We start from the raw sequence: 15,087 nt of genomic DNA on the forward strand, positions 1-15,087 counted from the left end.
GCCCCAATGACAAAACCATACAATGTTACTTCAAATGGTGGTAGATATGTTGTTGTGCTAGCTAGCTAGCTTGCTAGCTGCTTGCTCTACAATGTGCTATGTTGCACTGAAATCGGAATCCTCGTGGAAATGCCCCAATGACAAAACCATACAATGTTACTTCAAATGGTGGTAGATATGTTGTTGTGCTAGCTAGCTAGCTAGCTGCTTGCTCTACAATGTGCTATGTTGCACTGAAATCTGAATCCTCGTGGAAATGCCCCAATGACAAAACCATACAATGTTACTTCAAATGGTGGTAGATATGTTGTTGTGCTAGCTAGCTAGCTAGCTAGCTGCTTGCTCTACAATGTGCTACGTTGCACTGAAATCGGAATCCTCGTGGAAATGCCCCAATGACAAAACCATACAATGTTACTTCAAATGGTGGTAGATATGTTGTTGTGCTAGCTAGCTAGTTAGCTAGCTGCTTGCTCTACAATGTGCTATGTTGCACTTAAATCGGAATCCTCGTGGAAATTCCCCAATGACAAAACCATACAATGTTACTTTAAATGGTGGTAGATATGTTGTTGTGCTAGCTAGCTAGCTGCTTGCTCTACAATGTGCTATGTTGCACTGAAATCGGAATCCTCGTGGAAATGCCCCAATGACAAAACCATACAATGTTACTTCAAATGGTGGTAGATATGTTGTGCAAGCAGCTAGCTAGCTGCTTGCTCTACAATGTGCTATGTTGCACTGAAATCGGAATCCTCGTTGGAAATTCCCCAATGACAAAACCATACAATGTTACTTCAAATGGTGGTAGATATGTTGTGCTAGCTAGCTAGCTAGCTAGCTAGCTAGCTGCTTGCTCTACAATGTGCTATGTTGCACTGAAATCGGAATCCTCGTGGAAATTCCCCAATGACAAAACCATACAATGTTACTTCAAATGGTGGTAGATATGTTGTTGTGCTAGCTAGCTAGCTAGCTGCTTGCTCTATAATGTGCTATGTTGCACTGAAATCGGAATCCTCGTGGAAATGCCCCAATAACAAAACCATTGAAGTACATTCATGGGTTTCAACAATTGGAAGACTCGAGCAGCTCACAATTCAGAAAGAATGTGACACATTCTCAGGGCCAGTACTTTTATGGTTTTATTTTAAAGATTTTTCTCTTTTTTTCCCAAACTTCCTAGTCCTACCGCGCCTGATGCACTGGGAGTAATCCTGACATTCAACATTGCCTCAAAAATAACTCCGTAAGAATTCAGGTGATTGTTGCCGTGGTATCAGAAGAGGCAGTACGGTTACGACACAACAGCCTTAACCAGCATTTGTTACAAGCAGATGTACCTACAAGAAGGTAAACTACCAAAAATACTGCCGTCTAACACAAAGCGGTCACATGTTTCACTCAGTGGAAGAAAGGGGGGGAAAAAAAGCACACAAAATGTTAATTATTTTTCTAAATAGAAGTTCCCATATGATATGAACATGTCTTCTAATCTAAACCAGCAGCAAAAGAGCCTTTATAGAAACGAAGTTACAAGAGTCATAAAAAAAAGCTCATTTCAAATATTTGAATGCTGCCTCTCCCACACTTTCATTCCAATTTCTCCTCGTCAAATCATCTACATGGGGCTCAAAGTTTTGCTGCTATTGCATTTGCCAGCTGTCCTTTTCCGGTAAATGCTGACAGTGGTTAGCATGGTCCACACATCCCTCCACATTTTTTTAATGCTAATGCTTGAAGTGTTGAATCACATTTGAATGTTAATTTATGCTTTTAGAATAAATTATTGTGGGGTATTTTTTATTATTGTGTTGAGTTATTATAGTCTGTTATTTTCATAGGATTGCCCCCCCCCCCTATCCTTGGTTGTATTAATAGTTTTGAGTCTATGCTTTCTTGAGCGCAACATGAAAATTGAAATGTATTCTGGTTTGTGTGCAAATGATTTGTTTTACATTGCAGCATTGTCGTACACAAAGTTGCAGGATATTAACTACGGTATTAGGTTTATTACAATCCCTGTTTTTTTTTTTTTTTGTGGGGGCTATATTGTGGAAAAACTGTTCAAATTTGAGTCCATCCAACATAAAGCTCTTATAATATTGTTTAAAACCCATCACTGTGTACGTATCACTCATTTGGTGGTAATAAATGTCTCTTAAGCAATTGATTGTACATTTGGAAATATTCAGGCCCGTGTTGAAGTCCTGGCATGTTTTGTATTGTGCACTCTGACCAAATATATACTTAGCGGTAATCCATTTGCATTGCATTTTCTTTTCTTTCTTTTTTTTTTTTTTAAATCAATGCGTTGAAACATCCTCATATGTTGTGCTACCGTTTTAGCCGACTTGTCATTATGGTTATCAACTCTTACTTTTGCATTCAAAATATTCAAACAGCTCCTTGAATGTTACTGACCTTGTAATGTGGTTATTATCCATCACCGATGGGAGAACTAAATCGTCAATTTGTTTTTCTTGATTCTGTTTTGTGTGTTTGCAATATTTTACATTGCCACTGTTTGACTTTGACCATGCTGTGTGTGTGCGCCTGTGTCGCGCGCGCTTTATATTACAACTCTGCAATTAGATTTACATAATCGATTTTGTGTCATGTATGACTGATCGGTTTACCTCATGTAAAGTTCAGGACCAACTGTAGACGAGCACTCATGAGTTTGCTTCTTTATCCGTCTCAGTTTTGCCATTGTGGCGCAGCAGCGTTCTCAAGTATTTGGTGAACCTCGATTTTCTTTCACTTTATTTCAAACATTAAGCAAACGTAAGCAGTGATTCGGTGGTTGTGTTTAATAAACCTTCCATGTGGTTGCGCAAAATGTTTTTGTGTTTGTGAGAGGAAAGAGATGGGCACTTGACCCTATTGTGCCGGTCCGTCCTCCCACCTGCGACCTGGGTACCCTTTCCGTCATCGGCCCTCCATCCTTATTCGTAAAATAATCATCCTCAGTCCCCGTATGTTACACTCCTTTGAATTCAGTTTAAGCTCTACATACTGTACCTGTTCAATATGCGGCGGGGATGGGGGCGACGTCACACACTCACTGAAAATGAAAGAGCCTGCATTAAAGCACTCTGAGGCAAGTAACGTCAACTAGATGTGTCAGGTGTCGTGTTTAGGGTCGTCAGTGATGTCAAGTCTTGCCTCCATCGCTGACGACTTCACCTTGTACCGCCATTATCGAGTTCAGGGGTGGCCAATCCGCGCCTTTGGCTGGTTCAATGTGGCTCCCGGGCTTTCACACGACAAGCGTCGAAAACGCCCCGGAAGTAGCGATGCCATTCAAACAAGGCGCTGAGTACACAGTACGTACTACGTCAGCCTATCATCAATCCCGTTACTTGATTGACATAGAGGGCAACCAATCAGACGGCTGCATCACTGCTCATGTGCAAACAACGGCGCTAAACTCGTCAAGCAAATCACCTCTGATTTTAAGGCAGGGGTGCCTAATACGTCCATCAGAATCGACCGGGAGCCAGCGAACTGGTCCCAAGTCGACCGCAAAGAGTGGGAGGAGAAAATGGGTGTGGGGAAAAAAAAATATTTGTTTGTTTGTATCTTGAGCGTTCGTTCATTTTAGCTCCGTTCCGACTGTTGCTCATCATAGTGTGCGTGCATATGTGCACACGCGAGTGTACTGGTGGGCACCCGCGTGAGTGCGTGTGTGTTTATGTACGTGTGTGTGTGCGTGAATGTGGGCGCGGGGAAGAGTATGATGCGGCTCTTTGCAGTAACAGTAAAAAAAAAATTTAAAAATGGCTCTTCGTCTCTGACTGGTTGGCCACCCCTGATCTAGGTGTTCCCAGTTGTCATTGTTTTTCAGTTCAGTAACTTTATTCTATGTACTTTCTGGAATGCTTTGGATTAGTCGTACCATAAATACAGAAAATGTGGTGTGCTCACATGTTTGGGCTAAACGCAGTGCAAGGGCATATATACTGTATGTTCCTGGAAAGTAATTATTTCCCGGCCTTTCCGGTCCTTAAGTAATCCATTCGCACAACGGCAGTACAATCTTGTGAAAAATGACAACTACAGTGCAGTGAAACAAACTATTAATCACTTTGGAAACAATTTATAACTCATTTGAACTGTTATGTATTGGATGTTTTGTTTTACCTGGCGCGACCTTTGCCATAAAAATGCAACTGATTATTGACAACACTTTGCCACTAATTCAACTGCTGTGTGTTTTGTAAGTGTCACTTCAAATGGTAGAACATTAAAAGAGCTTTTACTTTTGTACCATAAAGCATTTGGCGGTTCAAAGATGTTACAAGAGAGCAGAAATAATGATCTAAAGAAGACATCAACCCAAGAGACATTCAACACAAACACAAAATAACACCAACAAATAAGAGAATCCTCTTTGCTTGATTAGTAGAATTTGAAGTGACATAATTCTCAGCCAATCAAACGTGTCCGTCTTCCATACGAGCCCCCCAGATCCAAAACGGCTGTTTCAACTTGATGTCGGAGCCACTAAGTGGTGCTGTTCAAAGAAGTATGGCACATTTCAAATATTTGGTTGGTGTTACAGTTTGCCATCCACCATTTAATATTTCCATTCAGGCGAAATACAAAAGGCACTTAACCATCACAGCCTGTGATGGAAATATAGAAAACCCCCTTTTCCTACCATCTAGTTAAGGTGGTCCTTATAAATATGACCAATCCGTCGCTTCCGGATAAATACTTCACAATCCTCTTTGTATATATTTTAGTAAGCCAGCACTTGATGTGTCCTTCCATCTCAGATCACACAGTCTTTTCTCTGTAAGTGGCCATCGTCAAGGACGTATTGCTTGCAGGAGACGGTGGGTAACATTCTTGAGGGGTGACATCACCCACTTCCCTCAGGGACATCAAAAAGGTGTTAGTGAAGTGAATATGGGTGGCCGTTATTTCCTGCGCTCTAGATAGTTAGACGGGACCCAGCCTTTACGGGGAAGGAGGCTGTCCTGCACCTGGCAGTACCACCAACCGTTGGGGTTTCTCTCCAAGACCTCCAGACATGTGCCCTCGGTGAAGCCCATTGTCTCTTCGTCACCACGGTAATCGGCGATGGACACGTACACATCCCTGCCGAGGTTATTTTTGATCATCTGGCTCTTCTCCACGGGTTTGGGACGGACTGTGGACACGGGGATACCGTTCCGCTGGGTAAATCTGCCAAGGGGATCCGGGACATTGCTTGAACTGAATCCGCTCACCGAGGAGCCGAGGTTGGAGCGCTCGGCGGGTCGCGTCTGACTTTCAACAACCACGTGGGGGCGCACTGTGCTAAAGGAGGCATTTCGGTGGACACCGAGTGTGGCAGAACCTGAGCTATAGCGATCACTCCTGCCAAGAGAGTCATTCCGTCTCAGAGAACCCGTCATGTAATGTGTATCCTTTGCCGGCTGCGTCGACGTTACAAATACGGACTGGGGCCTCACTGCCACTTGGCGTACCCCATTCCTCATCCGCACACTTCCATTGACCATCCCGGATGGCTTGGTGAAGCCACCAGGAGGCTTTGAAGGAATTGGTGGTGTGTTCCTTCTCAAGCCTTGATGCTGCTGGGTCAGACCCTGAAGATTGACGTCATTTAGATCCGTGACGTGCTTTTCGTTTTTCTCCAGGCTATCGGACTTACTACCGTGTCCATCTGATTCTCGCCTCACAGCGTCACCCACTCGCTTGACAGGTTCCAGAAAGTATGAGGGTGCCCAACCCTCCTCAGAACCCCAGCGCACATACCACCAGCCACTCTCTTGCTTCTCCTGAACCTCGACTTCCACCCCAGCTGGAAAGCTGATCTCTGATTCTTGGACTTTCTTGTATGCATCCAGGGAGCGGTACAGGCAGGATCCTTCTACGTCAGAGTCTCCGTAGCTACCTTTGGAGTAAACAGATGAAACATCTGCGGTACTGCGTGAACACAGAGATTCCCCTGATGATTTTACAGAGGCGGCATCCGAGTCTTCTCCTCGAGAAGTCTTGTGTCCATGTCGTAACTGACTTGTGGGCTTCAATTGGCATCTCAAGGAACTGACATCCATCCTCTCAGGACTCTGAGGCTCTGATTTCGTAAGGAGTGGTTTAGGTCTGACAGAAGGCTTCGGTCTGGTAGACGGGCTCTGACCTATTCTCTGTTCCACATCCCGGCTAATTCTCGCGCATTTCTTGGAACTTCGATTCAATCCATCTGCCGAGGAATGGGGACTGTTCTCCTGGGGCTGGAAGTGAATGTCTGTTTGTCTACCAAGAGTCTGGCTTCTTCTATTCATCTCTGGGGTCATTGTTTTTCTGGGGTGACCGGGCAACGGTGAAGATCCAGAGGGTTTGCGTGGAACTGTAGAGGAATGGTACGTCCTTGGAAAGTCAGGCTCGGTGGCCACTTGTGCCGTTTTTTCTTCTGTACCACCACTAGATTGAAAGCGATCATTTTCATAGATTCGTTCCTCTTTAGCAACTTCTTCGACAGATCGGAAGGAGGCCCTTCGATGGGTGAAAACTGGTGATTTTTGGCACACAAGAGGGGACGTTTTACTTGAGGGAGGGGAACTGCGATACTTGTTGCTGACTACATTACTAATTTTAACGTCCAAGGAACGTTCATCTTTGAAAGAATCTGTATCCGATTCACCTTCACAGCCAACTGCTGGAACATCATATTCAGGTTCCTCATACACGGATCTTTTGACAGAATCTGTTACTTTAGGAGTGGACGTGCTCGGAGGAGGAGTTTCCTCAGAATCATGCTTTTTCACAGGTGGGGCCGGGGGTGGGACTTTGGGCCTGGTCAGGGTGCTGGTTCGACGGCTGAGGTTGGGCTTCTTGCGTTTGTCGATGTAGGAGCATGGTGCCCATCCCTCCATCTCTCCAATCTGCACATACCACCAACCTCCGGGGTTCTTCTCTATTACCTGCGCGACAAAGAAAATACTCTTTAAAACTGAGGACTTTGATTCTTTCTCTCTTCTGTTACGGAATATTTCCAGCTCTTTTCTATGGTCACTTAATGAAACCGCTCAACTCAACTTGCGTCAAGCTTCTTTTGTTGATTGGTCATGCCCGAAGAGTGGCGTGCAAGCATGAGCACTTGACCGACGCTACATTTTGCTGTTTTGACTCGTTTTACATATTTGAAATACTTCTGTATTATGTTGTATGCGTGTAAAAATAAGAGGCAGTTTCCCACTTAAAATAGTTGTGTTTGTTTAAATTAGTTAAATGCGTTCACATTTATCAGTTTTTAGACACCTTGGCTGACTTGAAGTAATCATCTCTTAAGACAAGTCCCCGGATATGAATTTATATCTGCTGCAACACAACCCCCAACCCCCTCACTCCAAAAGAAAACACACACACACACACAAAGGTGGCATTGCTATTAATTCAACTACTCTGTCCATCAGTGTGACGTCGAGTAATCATCCGTAATCAGTGAGCACTGGCCGAACATTTCCGTGATAAGTGATGTGTTTATGGCTTCTCACATCAGCCTTTTGTCCTCCACGGAAGCTGATGCCATCGGAAATGGAGGACTGGAAATCGGCAATGGTGTAATATTCTGCTTCCACAGCAGGTGGCTCTGGTGGCTTAGGCAACTGCAAACCCTTAAAACAAAGAAGGCAGAGATAACATAACATTATACAGTGCATCTTGTTTGATCATGCATTCAGAGGGAATCAAATGACAAAAAAGAAGATAAGCAATTCAAAAACATTTAAATATTTAGATTAAGAAAGAATTGATGCAATTGTTGTAGCCATTGTACAGCTGAGAGCCCACGGATCAATATTCTGATGCTTTACAACATCATATATGCTAATATATATATTAGCATATATAGACAAAAGATTGTTCATATTCAGATTCACACCTGTGGGTACACACCTGTGAGTACTGCCCTTCAATTAAACTAAACCATTTGTATTTCTATATGGTGGTGTACTTAACTCATTCAATCACAGCCATTTTCACTGGAGCAAAGGCCTCAAACCCACCCAGCAGTTTGACTGGATTTTGACTGATTTGGCCCCCAGATTATTGTGTTCTATTGCAATACAGTCATTCATTCATCCTATGAAAAGATAGATGAGATTTTCTTCTTTCAGATGGAAGAACAAGATTGTTTTCCATTCTTTAGCAATCAGCATTAGAAAATAGCTAAATGTTATCTGATTTCCATTTTTTGAGGGGAAAAAAATGCAGAAAAATACCTTTTTATAAAAACATGCATTTCAAGCATACATATCAATTATGGCACCACAATTTTTAATCTCAAACTAATTAGTTTAGTTAATTAATAATTAACTAATTAATTAATCTCAAACATCTACATAAGACTTTCATTCATTCATTCATCTTCCAAACCGCTTCATCCTCACTAGGGTCGCGGGGGTGCTGGAGCCTATCCCAGCTGTTTTCGGGCAGTAGGCGGGGGACACCCCGAATTGGTTTTCAGCCAATCGCATACATAAGCATACATACTTTCCTTCTACAACACCACAAAAGGGCTTTTGAGGCAAATGTTGTTCATGCACACGGGAGCCTCTTTCGATGGCTGCTTCTTATTTTTGAGCAGACAAAAAATATTTGCGAAACTCCTCTGCCTAGTCATGGTTCAAAGATTTTCTTCCCCAAAAGCAATCCTCACGGGTTAATTCTTTTGATTTCTCCATTGCTACTGGTTCAAATGCGCTCCCTACTAACTATGCTACTCCACAACTCCTCCCATGCATCCATCCCTCCACTTTTACTTGTACTTGTCCTGTATCGCGATCCTGGCTGATCCCTTTACACACACTGCCACCTGCTGGGCAGATTTTGAATGATTTATAATGCAGACACCTCTAATCTTTCGTCAGAAGCTGCATCAGACCCTTCTGCACACTATGGCACAAAAAAAAGTAGTACGTTTCCAAGACGTATCAATCATGGGGATTGAATGAGTTAAAGCAACCCTACAGCACAAACTGTAAACTTGGGATAAATATAAAAACTCCACACCACAAGGACCAAACCAAAATTGGAACGCAGACTGTGAGGCGGACATGATAGCGAGTACAGTACATGCAATTTCAATGCTACCTTGCAGAAAAGTGAGTTTGTGAAATTCATTCATTCATCTTCCGAGCCGCTTGATCCCTACTTGGGTCGCTGGGGGTGCTGGAGCCTATCCCAGCTGTCATCGGGCAGTAGGCGGGGGACACCCTGAATTGGTTGCCAGCCAATCGCAGGGCACACAGAAACGAACAACCATTCGCACTCACACTCACACCTAGGGACAATTTAGAGTGTTCAATCAGCCTGCCACGCATGTTTTTGGAATGTGGGAGGAATCCGGAGCACCCGGAGAAAACCCACGCCGGCCCGGGGAGAACATGCAAACTCCACACAGGGAGGCCGGAGCTGGAATCGAACCCGGTACCTCTGCACTGTGAAGCCGACGTGCTAACCACTTGGCTACCGGGCCGCGGGAGTTTGTGAAATGTCTTACCAAATTGGTCTCTCTTCTCGGAGGAGGTTTTTGTCTCAGATTAGGAGACCCTAAACAAAAAAGAAAAAAAGAACAGTCATAACTATCAAAATGATGACAAGTTGAAAACAACATTCACTTGAGATGCAAACAATTAACAGGAATGGTTTTTGTTTTGTTTTTTTAGTAGGCGAGCACAATGGAAATCTAAACAGCAAAGCAGGTTATATTCTTCATATGTTAGGTTTTCATTCTGTAGAGAACCAATGTAGCTTACCAATGGAATCAAAGCCTACAGAGAAGGAAAAAATGCTTCATTTAAGATAAATGCTCATATTCACAATTACAATCTACACTCCATGAATTGCCACACATCCGAGGGTTTGTTGGTGAAAATGCCATCCCGCAAACTCACCAATTTCAACTCTGTGCGGTGCTACTCTGGCAACGGCCGGGGAACTCGGTTCGCCTCTCACTTTGGCTTCATTCCGGGCGGAGCTCGCCGCCGCTATTCCCAGGCAAGGACTGTTAGTATCACGGCCTGCGCTCAACCTCCTGCCTGTCTCGGCATTGATCTCCGAGCTAAAGGGCATAGGCAAGCTGATCTCGCTCTTGGAGATGTGGCGCTCCGGTGTGGTGCTACCATCGCCGTCCGTCTGGATGTCCTTTTCGCTGACTGATTTCTTTTGTAAAAGACTGCTGATCTCCATGATGTTGCCAATGATTTCCACGGGTCCCGACAGTGTCTTCTTACGAGGGGAGAAGTCTTCTTTTAACTTTTTCAAGTAGGAAGCAGGGGCCCAGCCTTCTTTCCCCAAATATCTGAGGGCAGAGGGAGAACGTCAGTGTGAGAAAAAGGGCCACGTAGCAATAAAGACACAAAAAAAAACCCCTTCATTCATCACTCTCCTGTTCACGATTTGTTGCCCATAAATTCATCTACCCGCTCAAAGACTTATGAAAACAATTGTCTGTGCCAAAATCTCGACTGACAGTTACAAACATTTTGAAAATCGTCTCTTTTTTTGAAAAGGAGTCTCCCAGACGAAGCTCAGCCGAGACTACGAATTGGCAAAATCAATAATTTCCACAATCGTCCGTATTGGCAACGTAATGGCAGCGTTCAAAGCTAACTTGAACTCACACCCGGAACTGAAGAAGGTACTTTTCATTTGCTGACTGAATGTTTTTTTTTTTTTCATACTGTATACACATACTTGTAATTGACATGTTTAGACTGTATTACATATTCATGTTTTTTACATCTATAAATGTTCATTTTGTATTAGACATCGTAGTACGCGGCCATTTTATTGGAAATGGTTTTACAACGAACTACCGTTATAACGTACAGATTTGTTATCGTCCCTCGTTGTAATGAGGTTCGACTGTACTGAACATAAGCACACAAATTCTTAATGGAAATGCGTAACATTTGACATTTGACTTAAATTGCAAGGTGTCACTCACCTGATGTACCACCAGCCTTCTAGATTCTTTTGAATAACTTCCACGGTGACCCCTTTCTCAAAGCTGACTTCATCCTTCCCTTGACTGGTATATGGCTGTATTGTTACATATTTCTCCTCTGTAGGCAGGTAAGTGTTGAGGAAGAAGGGGGGGGGGGGGGGGGGGGGGGAGAAAATGACATTAAATGTAGTATTTAACAGTATTTCATTGGTTAGATTACAGGTGTCAAACTCAAGGCCCGGTGGCCAGATCTGGCCCGATATATGATTTTGTGTGGCCCGCGAGGACAAATTAAACATCCAGAGATTATTTATGATCATTGACTTTTTGTTTGTTTGTTCAGTTAGTGTTTTTCCCCCCATCTGTTGGATTATTGTGTTAGAATAGGCTGTATTTTTCTCCATAAACGACGCAATGAGTTGAGGAAATTCGTCAGAAAAATAATCTCAAATCACATCATTTTGCTGTTCTGCTGCATGCAAACAGAATAAACTGCCAACAGAAGTGAAGCCGGCGCCAAGTGTAAATGCTTTTAAATCGTGATTCAAAACTATGCTTTTCTTAAGGACTTTTAAGCATTTTTTTGAATTAATTTCACTCTACGGTCTTTTAGTAAATCTCGAGCTGTTTTATTTGTAAATTCTTCTAGTTGTTGTGCCTTTTTGGTTGTGTGAAGCACACAGAGTTGCCTTCTGTATGAAAAGTGCAAGATCAATAAAGCCGCCTTGCCTTGCCACCTGAAGCTCAACCTCACTAAATGTGCATCTTCTCTAAATTAAAAGTAAATTAGCATGTCTGCCTCGAGTTCTGGTTGTATGATGTTTGCATGATCTCACCGTACATGCATGTAATTCTCAGGCAAGACTCTACATTGTGTACTGGTGTGAATGAGTGTCGATGCGGTTGGTCAGCTGTGTCGGAAGATTCACCTCTGCTCTGTTGGCGGTTCACAATACCCCCAAGTGTCCATCGACGGTCGAGCCTCTTCAGATGGGCCTTGCGTCTTTTAGTCACTGACAATGATGATGATGATGATTAGGAGGAGCAGGAGGAGGAGCAACAAAAATGGGTTGTTAGTACTTTGCAGGAGGACAAATAAACAATTTATCTAAGTCAAAAATGAAGGCAGTTGATCTATTTCAATGGCAAATTAACAATTGTCAGTCAATTATGAGGTTATCAACAGAACAGTTAACATTGACCAATATCGGCAGACACAAAGTTCCTCATTAAATCGGGCTATGAGGTGCAACATGGTGGGATTAATAAAAGGTAGTCAAGGTAGGTCATCAAATCAAAAATACCGCATTGGACCCTGTTATCCACTCGGATCTCTTTCACAGGATAAAGAGTGGGTCCAATTTAGCTGGTTTGGACCATATGTCATTCTTGGTTGTACAATAAAACGTACAAAGACGCTTTTCCGTAGTGCCTGACCCAACCCGAGCTCATAAACACGTCATCTGAGAGGGTTTCTGAGGTTGTCTTTCCTCATCCATGACGGGTCCAACGAAGCCTGAAGTGTTAATGGTCAAATTGTTTCACGAGGTAACGATATAAGAAAATTCACTCCACACAAAATAAAAATAAATGTGTCTAAACAAAAACAAAAAAAATTACATCTAAGATACTTCAATTTTCGAGCGTCAATACCAGAATATTGGACCAGCATAGTGCATCTGTGTTAAGGTTTCCATTTTAGAGCTACAACAACCATTCATTCATTCATTCATTCATCTTCCGGACCGCTTGATCCTCACTAGGGTCGCGGGGGGTGCTGGAGCCTATCCCAGCTGTCTTGGGGCAGTAGGCGGGGGACACCCTGAATTGGTTGCCAGCCAATCACAGGGCACACAGAGACGAACAACCATTCGCACTCACACTCACACCGAGGGACAATTTAGAGTGCTCAATCAGCCTGCCACGCATGTTTTTGGAATGTGGGAGGAAACCGGAGCACCCGGAGAAAACCCACGCAGGCCTGGGGAGAACATGCAAACTCCACACAGGGAGGCCGGAGCTGGAATCGAACCCGGTACCTCTGCACTGTGAAGCCGACGTGCTAACCACTGGACTACCGGGTCGCCCCTACAACAACCAATATTTCTTAAATAATCAATTCAGTTTTTAAATGAATCGAGAAATGAGATTAAAACGTGTTACATTTCTGTGCCTTTCTTATTCAAAAACTGGACCTTGATTTTTTTTTTCCTTTTTTTTTTGGTCAACAGCAAAACGTTTGCTATCAAGACAGAACTTAAATCCTTAATGTATTTTAAAAATTTATTTATGTATTATTTATTTTGGGTGACACGAATGAACATCGGAACACGTGCCGCTACATTATAGTATGTACATAAATATATATAATGTGTTTATTTCTTTGCACATACCCTCCCCTGTCCTGGAGGTGCCTAAATCCAAATCGTCTCTGGTTCCACTTTGAGAGTCGAGATATGTGGCAGGCACCCAGCCCTGCTCCTCTGCTGTACTGACAAACCACCAACCTTGAAAGAGATGGAAGACAAATCAGAAATGAGCATCCGAGTTTGTATATCGTTCAAACTTGGGACGTATGAGGCATACATGACAAATCATTGTTTCTTTGTTGAACCATAATGCTGATTAATATTATTTTTCTTTCTTTTTTTTTAATGAGCCAACATTGGCTGCATTACCCATTCAGCTCATATAGGATGCAAGTACATTCGTCCTTCCAGACATCTTTCTCTATTTCTATCACCAAGAAAGGCGAAAGTGGGACAACCTCTCTCTAGGACATGTCTAGTGAGCCAAAAGCTCACGCTCGGGATGATTCATAAATCGCTGCTTTTTTTTGAACAGCAGCTCATAAACTGTACAATACACTCAGGAGGAGCCACATGAGCAGACTTTATTTTCTCAGCCACAGCTTCAGGTTCATTCTTTGACTATGTTGCAAGTACTTGTTGACACTGTGGAATGAAGTAGTTAGGACTCTTTGTCCCAAAAGATGAAGTTGTTCATCCTGCTGACCCGAGACAATAGATCCCAATTTCCATGAAACCGAGAAGTAAATATATAGATTTGGATTAAAAAAAATAAATATATCGTATTTTCTGCCCGAAAAGGTGCACTGGATTATGAGACGCACCTTCAATGAATGGCCTATTTTGTAATTTTTTTTCATATATTGGACGCACTGGATTATAAGGTGCAATTTACAATGCATCCACTAGATGGAGGTATGCTCCTTCTGTTTGCCTCGAGAGGTGTTCATGACCGCCTCCGAAAAACGTAAATGAACGATTACGTTAATGAAACTACGAAATTTCAAAATAATGCGTCAAAACAGAAAATCAAGCGAGGAAATCACAAAATAAATTCTGTAGCTCCCCTACAGAATTTATTTTGGGATTTCCTTGAGCATAGTTCCAACAGAACGTTGTCTTGTTGTCTATTTAAGAGGGAGAAAATTTCATCTGTGCTGTACCATCACATTTGACAATAAAGTTGTACTTGACTTTAGATTTCCTCGCTTGATTTTCTGTTTGGATGCATTATTTTCAATTTTCATAGTTTCATTGAAGGAATCATTAATTTACATTTTTCGGAGGCGGTCATGAACGCCTCTCGAGTTAAACGGAAAAAGAGAAGGCACGGAGATGGACAAAGACGTACCTGTATTTGTTGAGACTGTGAAAACCATTAATAAAGTGTGCATTTTAAAAAACAACTGGGACAACTGGGAGCTTTTAAGAAAATGGATGACTTTTCGGTGCGCCTAATAGCGCGGAAAATATGGTACATGCATTTAAGCATTGCCTAGAGCTGCTTCAATGACAATGTGTTACTCCTGCACATAACATGTTTTTGAGAAAGTAAGACTGTCAGCATGCAGGCAGAAACTGCCAAAAGGAAGCTGGCGCGTACGCACGAGGACACTGCTGGCCTTGAACGAGGGAAGCGCCTCTTATGCAAGTGCTTTAATTTGTTTGTTTTCACATTATCGTCGACTCGTCATTGTCAATGTTACTTCAATTCCCAGAAACTCTCCAAAGCACACAGTTCCAGACTTCTTGAGCAACAAAATATTACGCTTGCCAGAGATCAGACCCACAACAACAACTTCCCATTTAAAA

General features: G+C 42.8%; 1 protein-coding gene and 1 long non-coding RNA gene across 7 annotated transcripts in view; one reads left to right on the forward strand and one right to left on the reverse strand.

The window, feature by feature from the left end:
- The first annotated feature begins 258 nt into the window (after positions 1 to 258).
- LOC127612967 (uncharacterized) lies at positions 259 to 2,394 on the forward strand. The gene is made up of 2 exons (XR_007966022.1): positions 259 to 413; positions 1,055 to 2,394. It is a non-coding gene; the product is annotated as an uncharacterized LOC127612967 (long non-coding RNA).
- A 2,156-nt stretch (positions 2,395 to 4,550) lies between these two features.
- The window catches only part of sh3pxd2aa (SH3 and PX domains 2Aa), a 48,167-nt gene continuing 37,630 nt past the window's right edge, over positions 4,551 to 15,087 (reverse strand). For 4 of the 6 annotated variants that reach the window (XM_052083759.1, XM_052083758.1, XM_052083763.1 and 1 more), the window contains 7 exons: positions 13,360 to 13,473; positions 11,896 to 11,979; positions 10,967 to 11,084; positions 9,912 to 10,318; positions 9,518 to 9,567; positions 7,512 to 7,631; positions 4,551 to 6,938 (listed from right to left, as the gene is read on the reverse strand). In XM_052083759.1, the coding sequence (XP_051939719.1) occupies positions 4,929 to 6,938; positions 7,512 to 7,631; positions 9,518 to 9,567; positions 9,912 to 10,318; positions 10,967 to 11,084; positions 11,896 to 11,979; positions 13,360 to 13,473 (2,903 nt within the window). In that variant the 3' untranslated portion in view covers positions 4,551 to 4,928. The remainder of the gene's footprint in view (positions 6,939 to 7,511; positions 7,632 to 9,517; positions 9,568 to 9,911; positions 10,319 to 10,966; positions 11,085 to 11,895; positions 11,980 to 13,359; positions 13,474 to 15,087) is intronic. The other 2 variants (XM_052083760.1, XM_052083761.1) reach the window with 1 other exon arrangement.

The sequence above is a fragment of the Hippocampus zosterae genome, chromosome 13, assembly GCF_025434085.1.
Source record: "Hippocampus zosterae strain Florida chromosome 13, ASM2543408v3, whole genome shotgun sequence".
In the NCBI taxonomy this organism is placed as follows: Eukaryota; Metazoa; Chordata; class Actinopteri; order Syngnathiformes; family Syngnathidae; genus Hippocampus; species Hippocampus zosterae.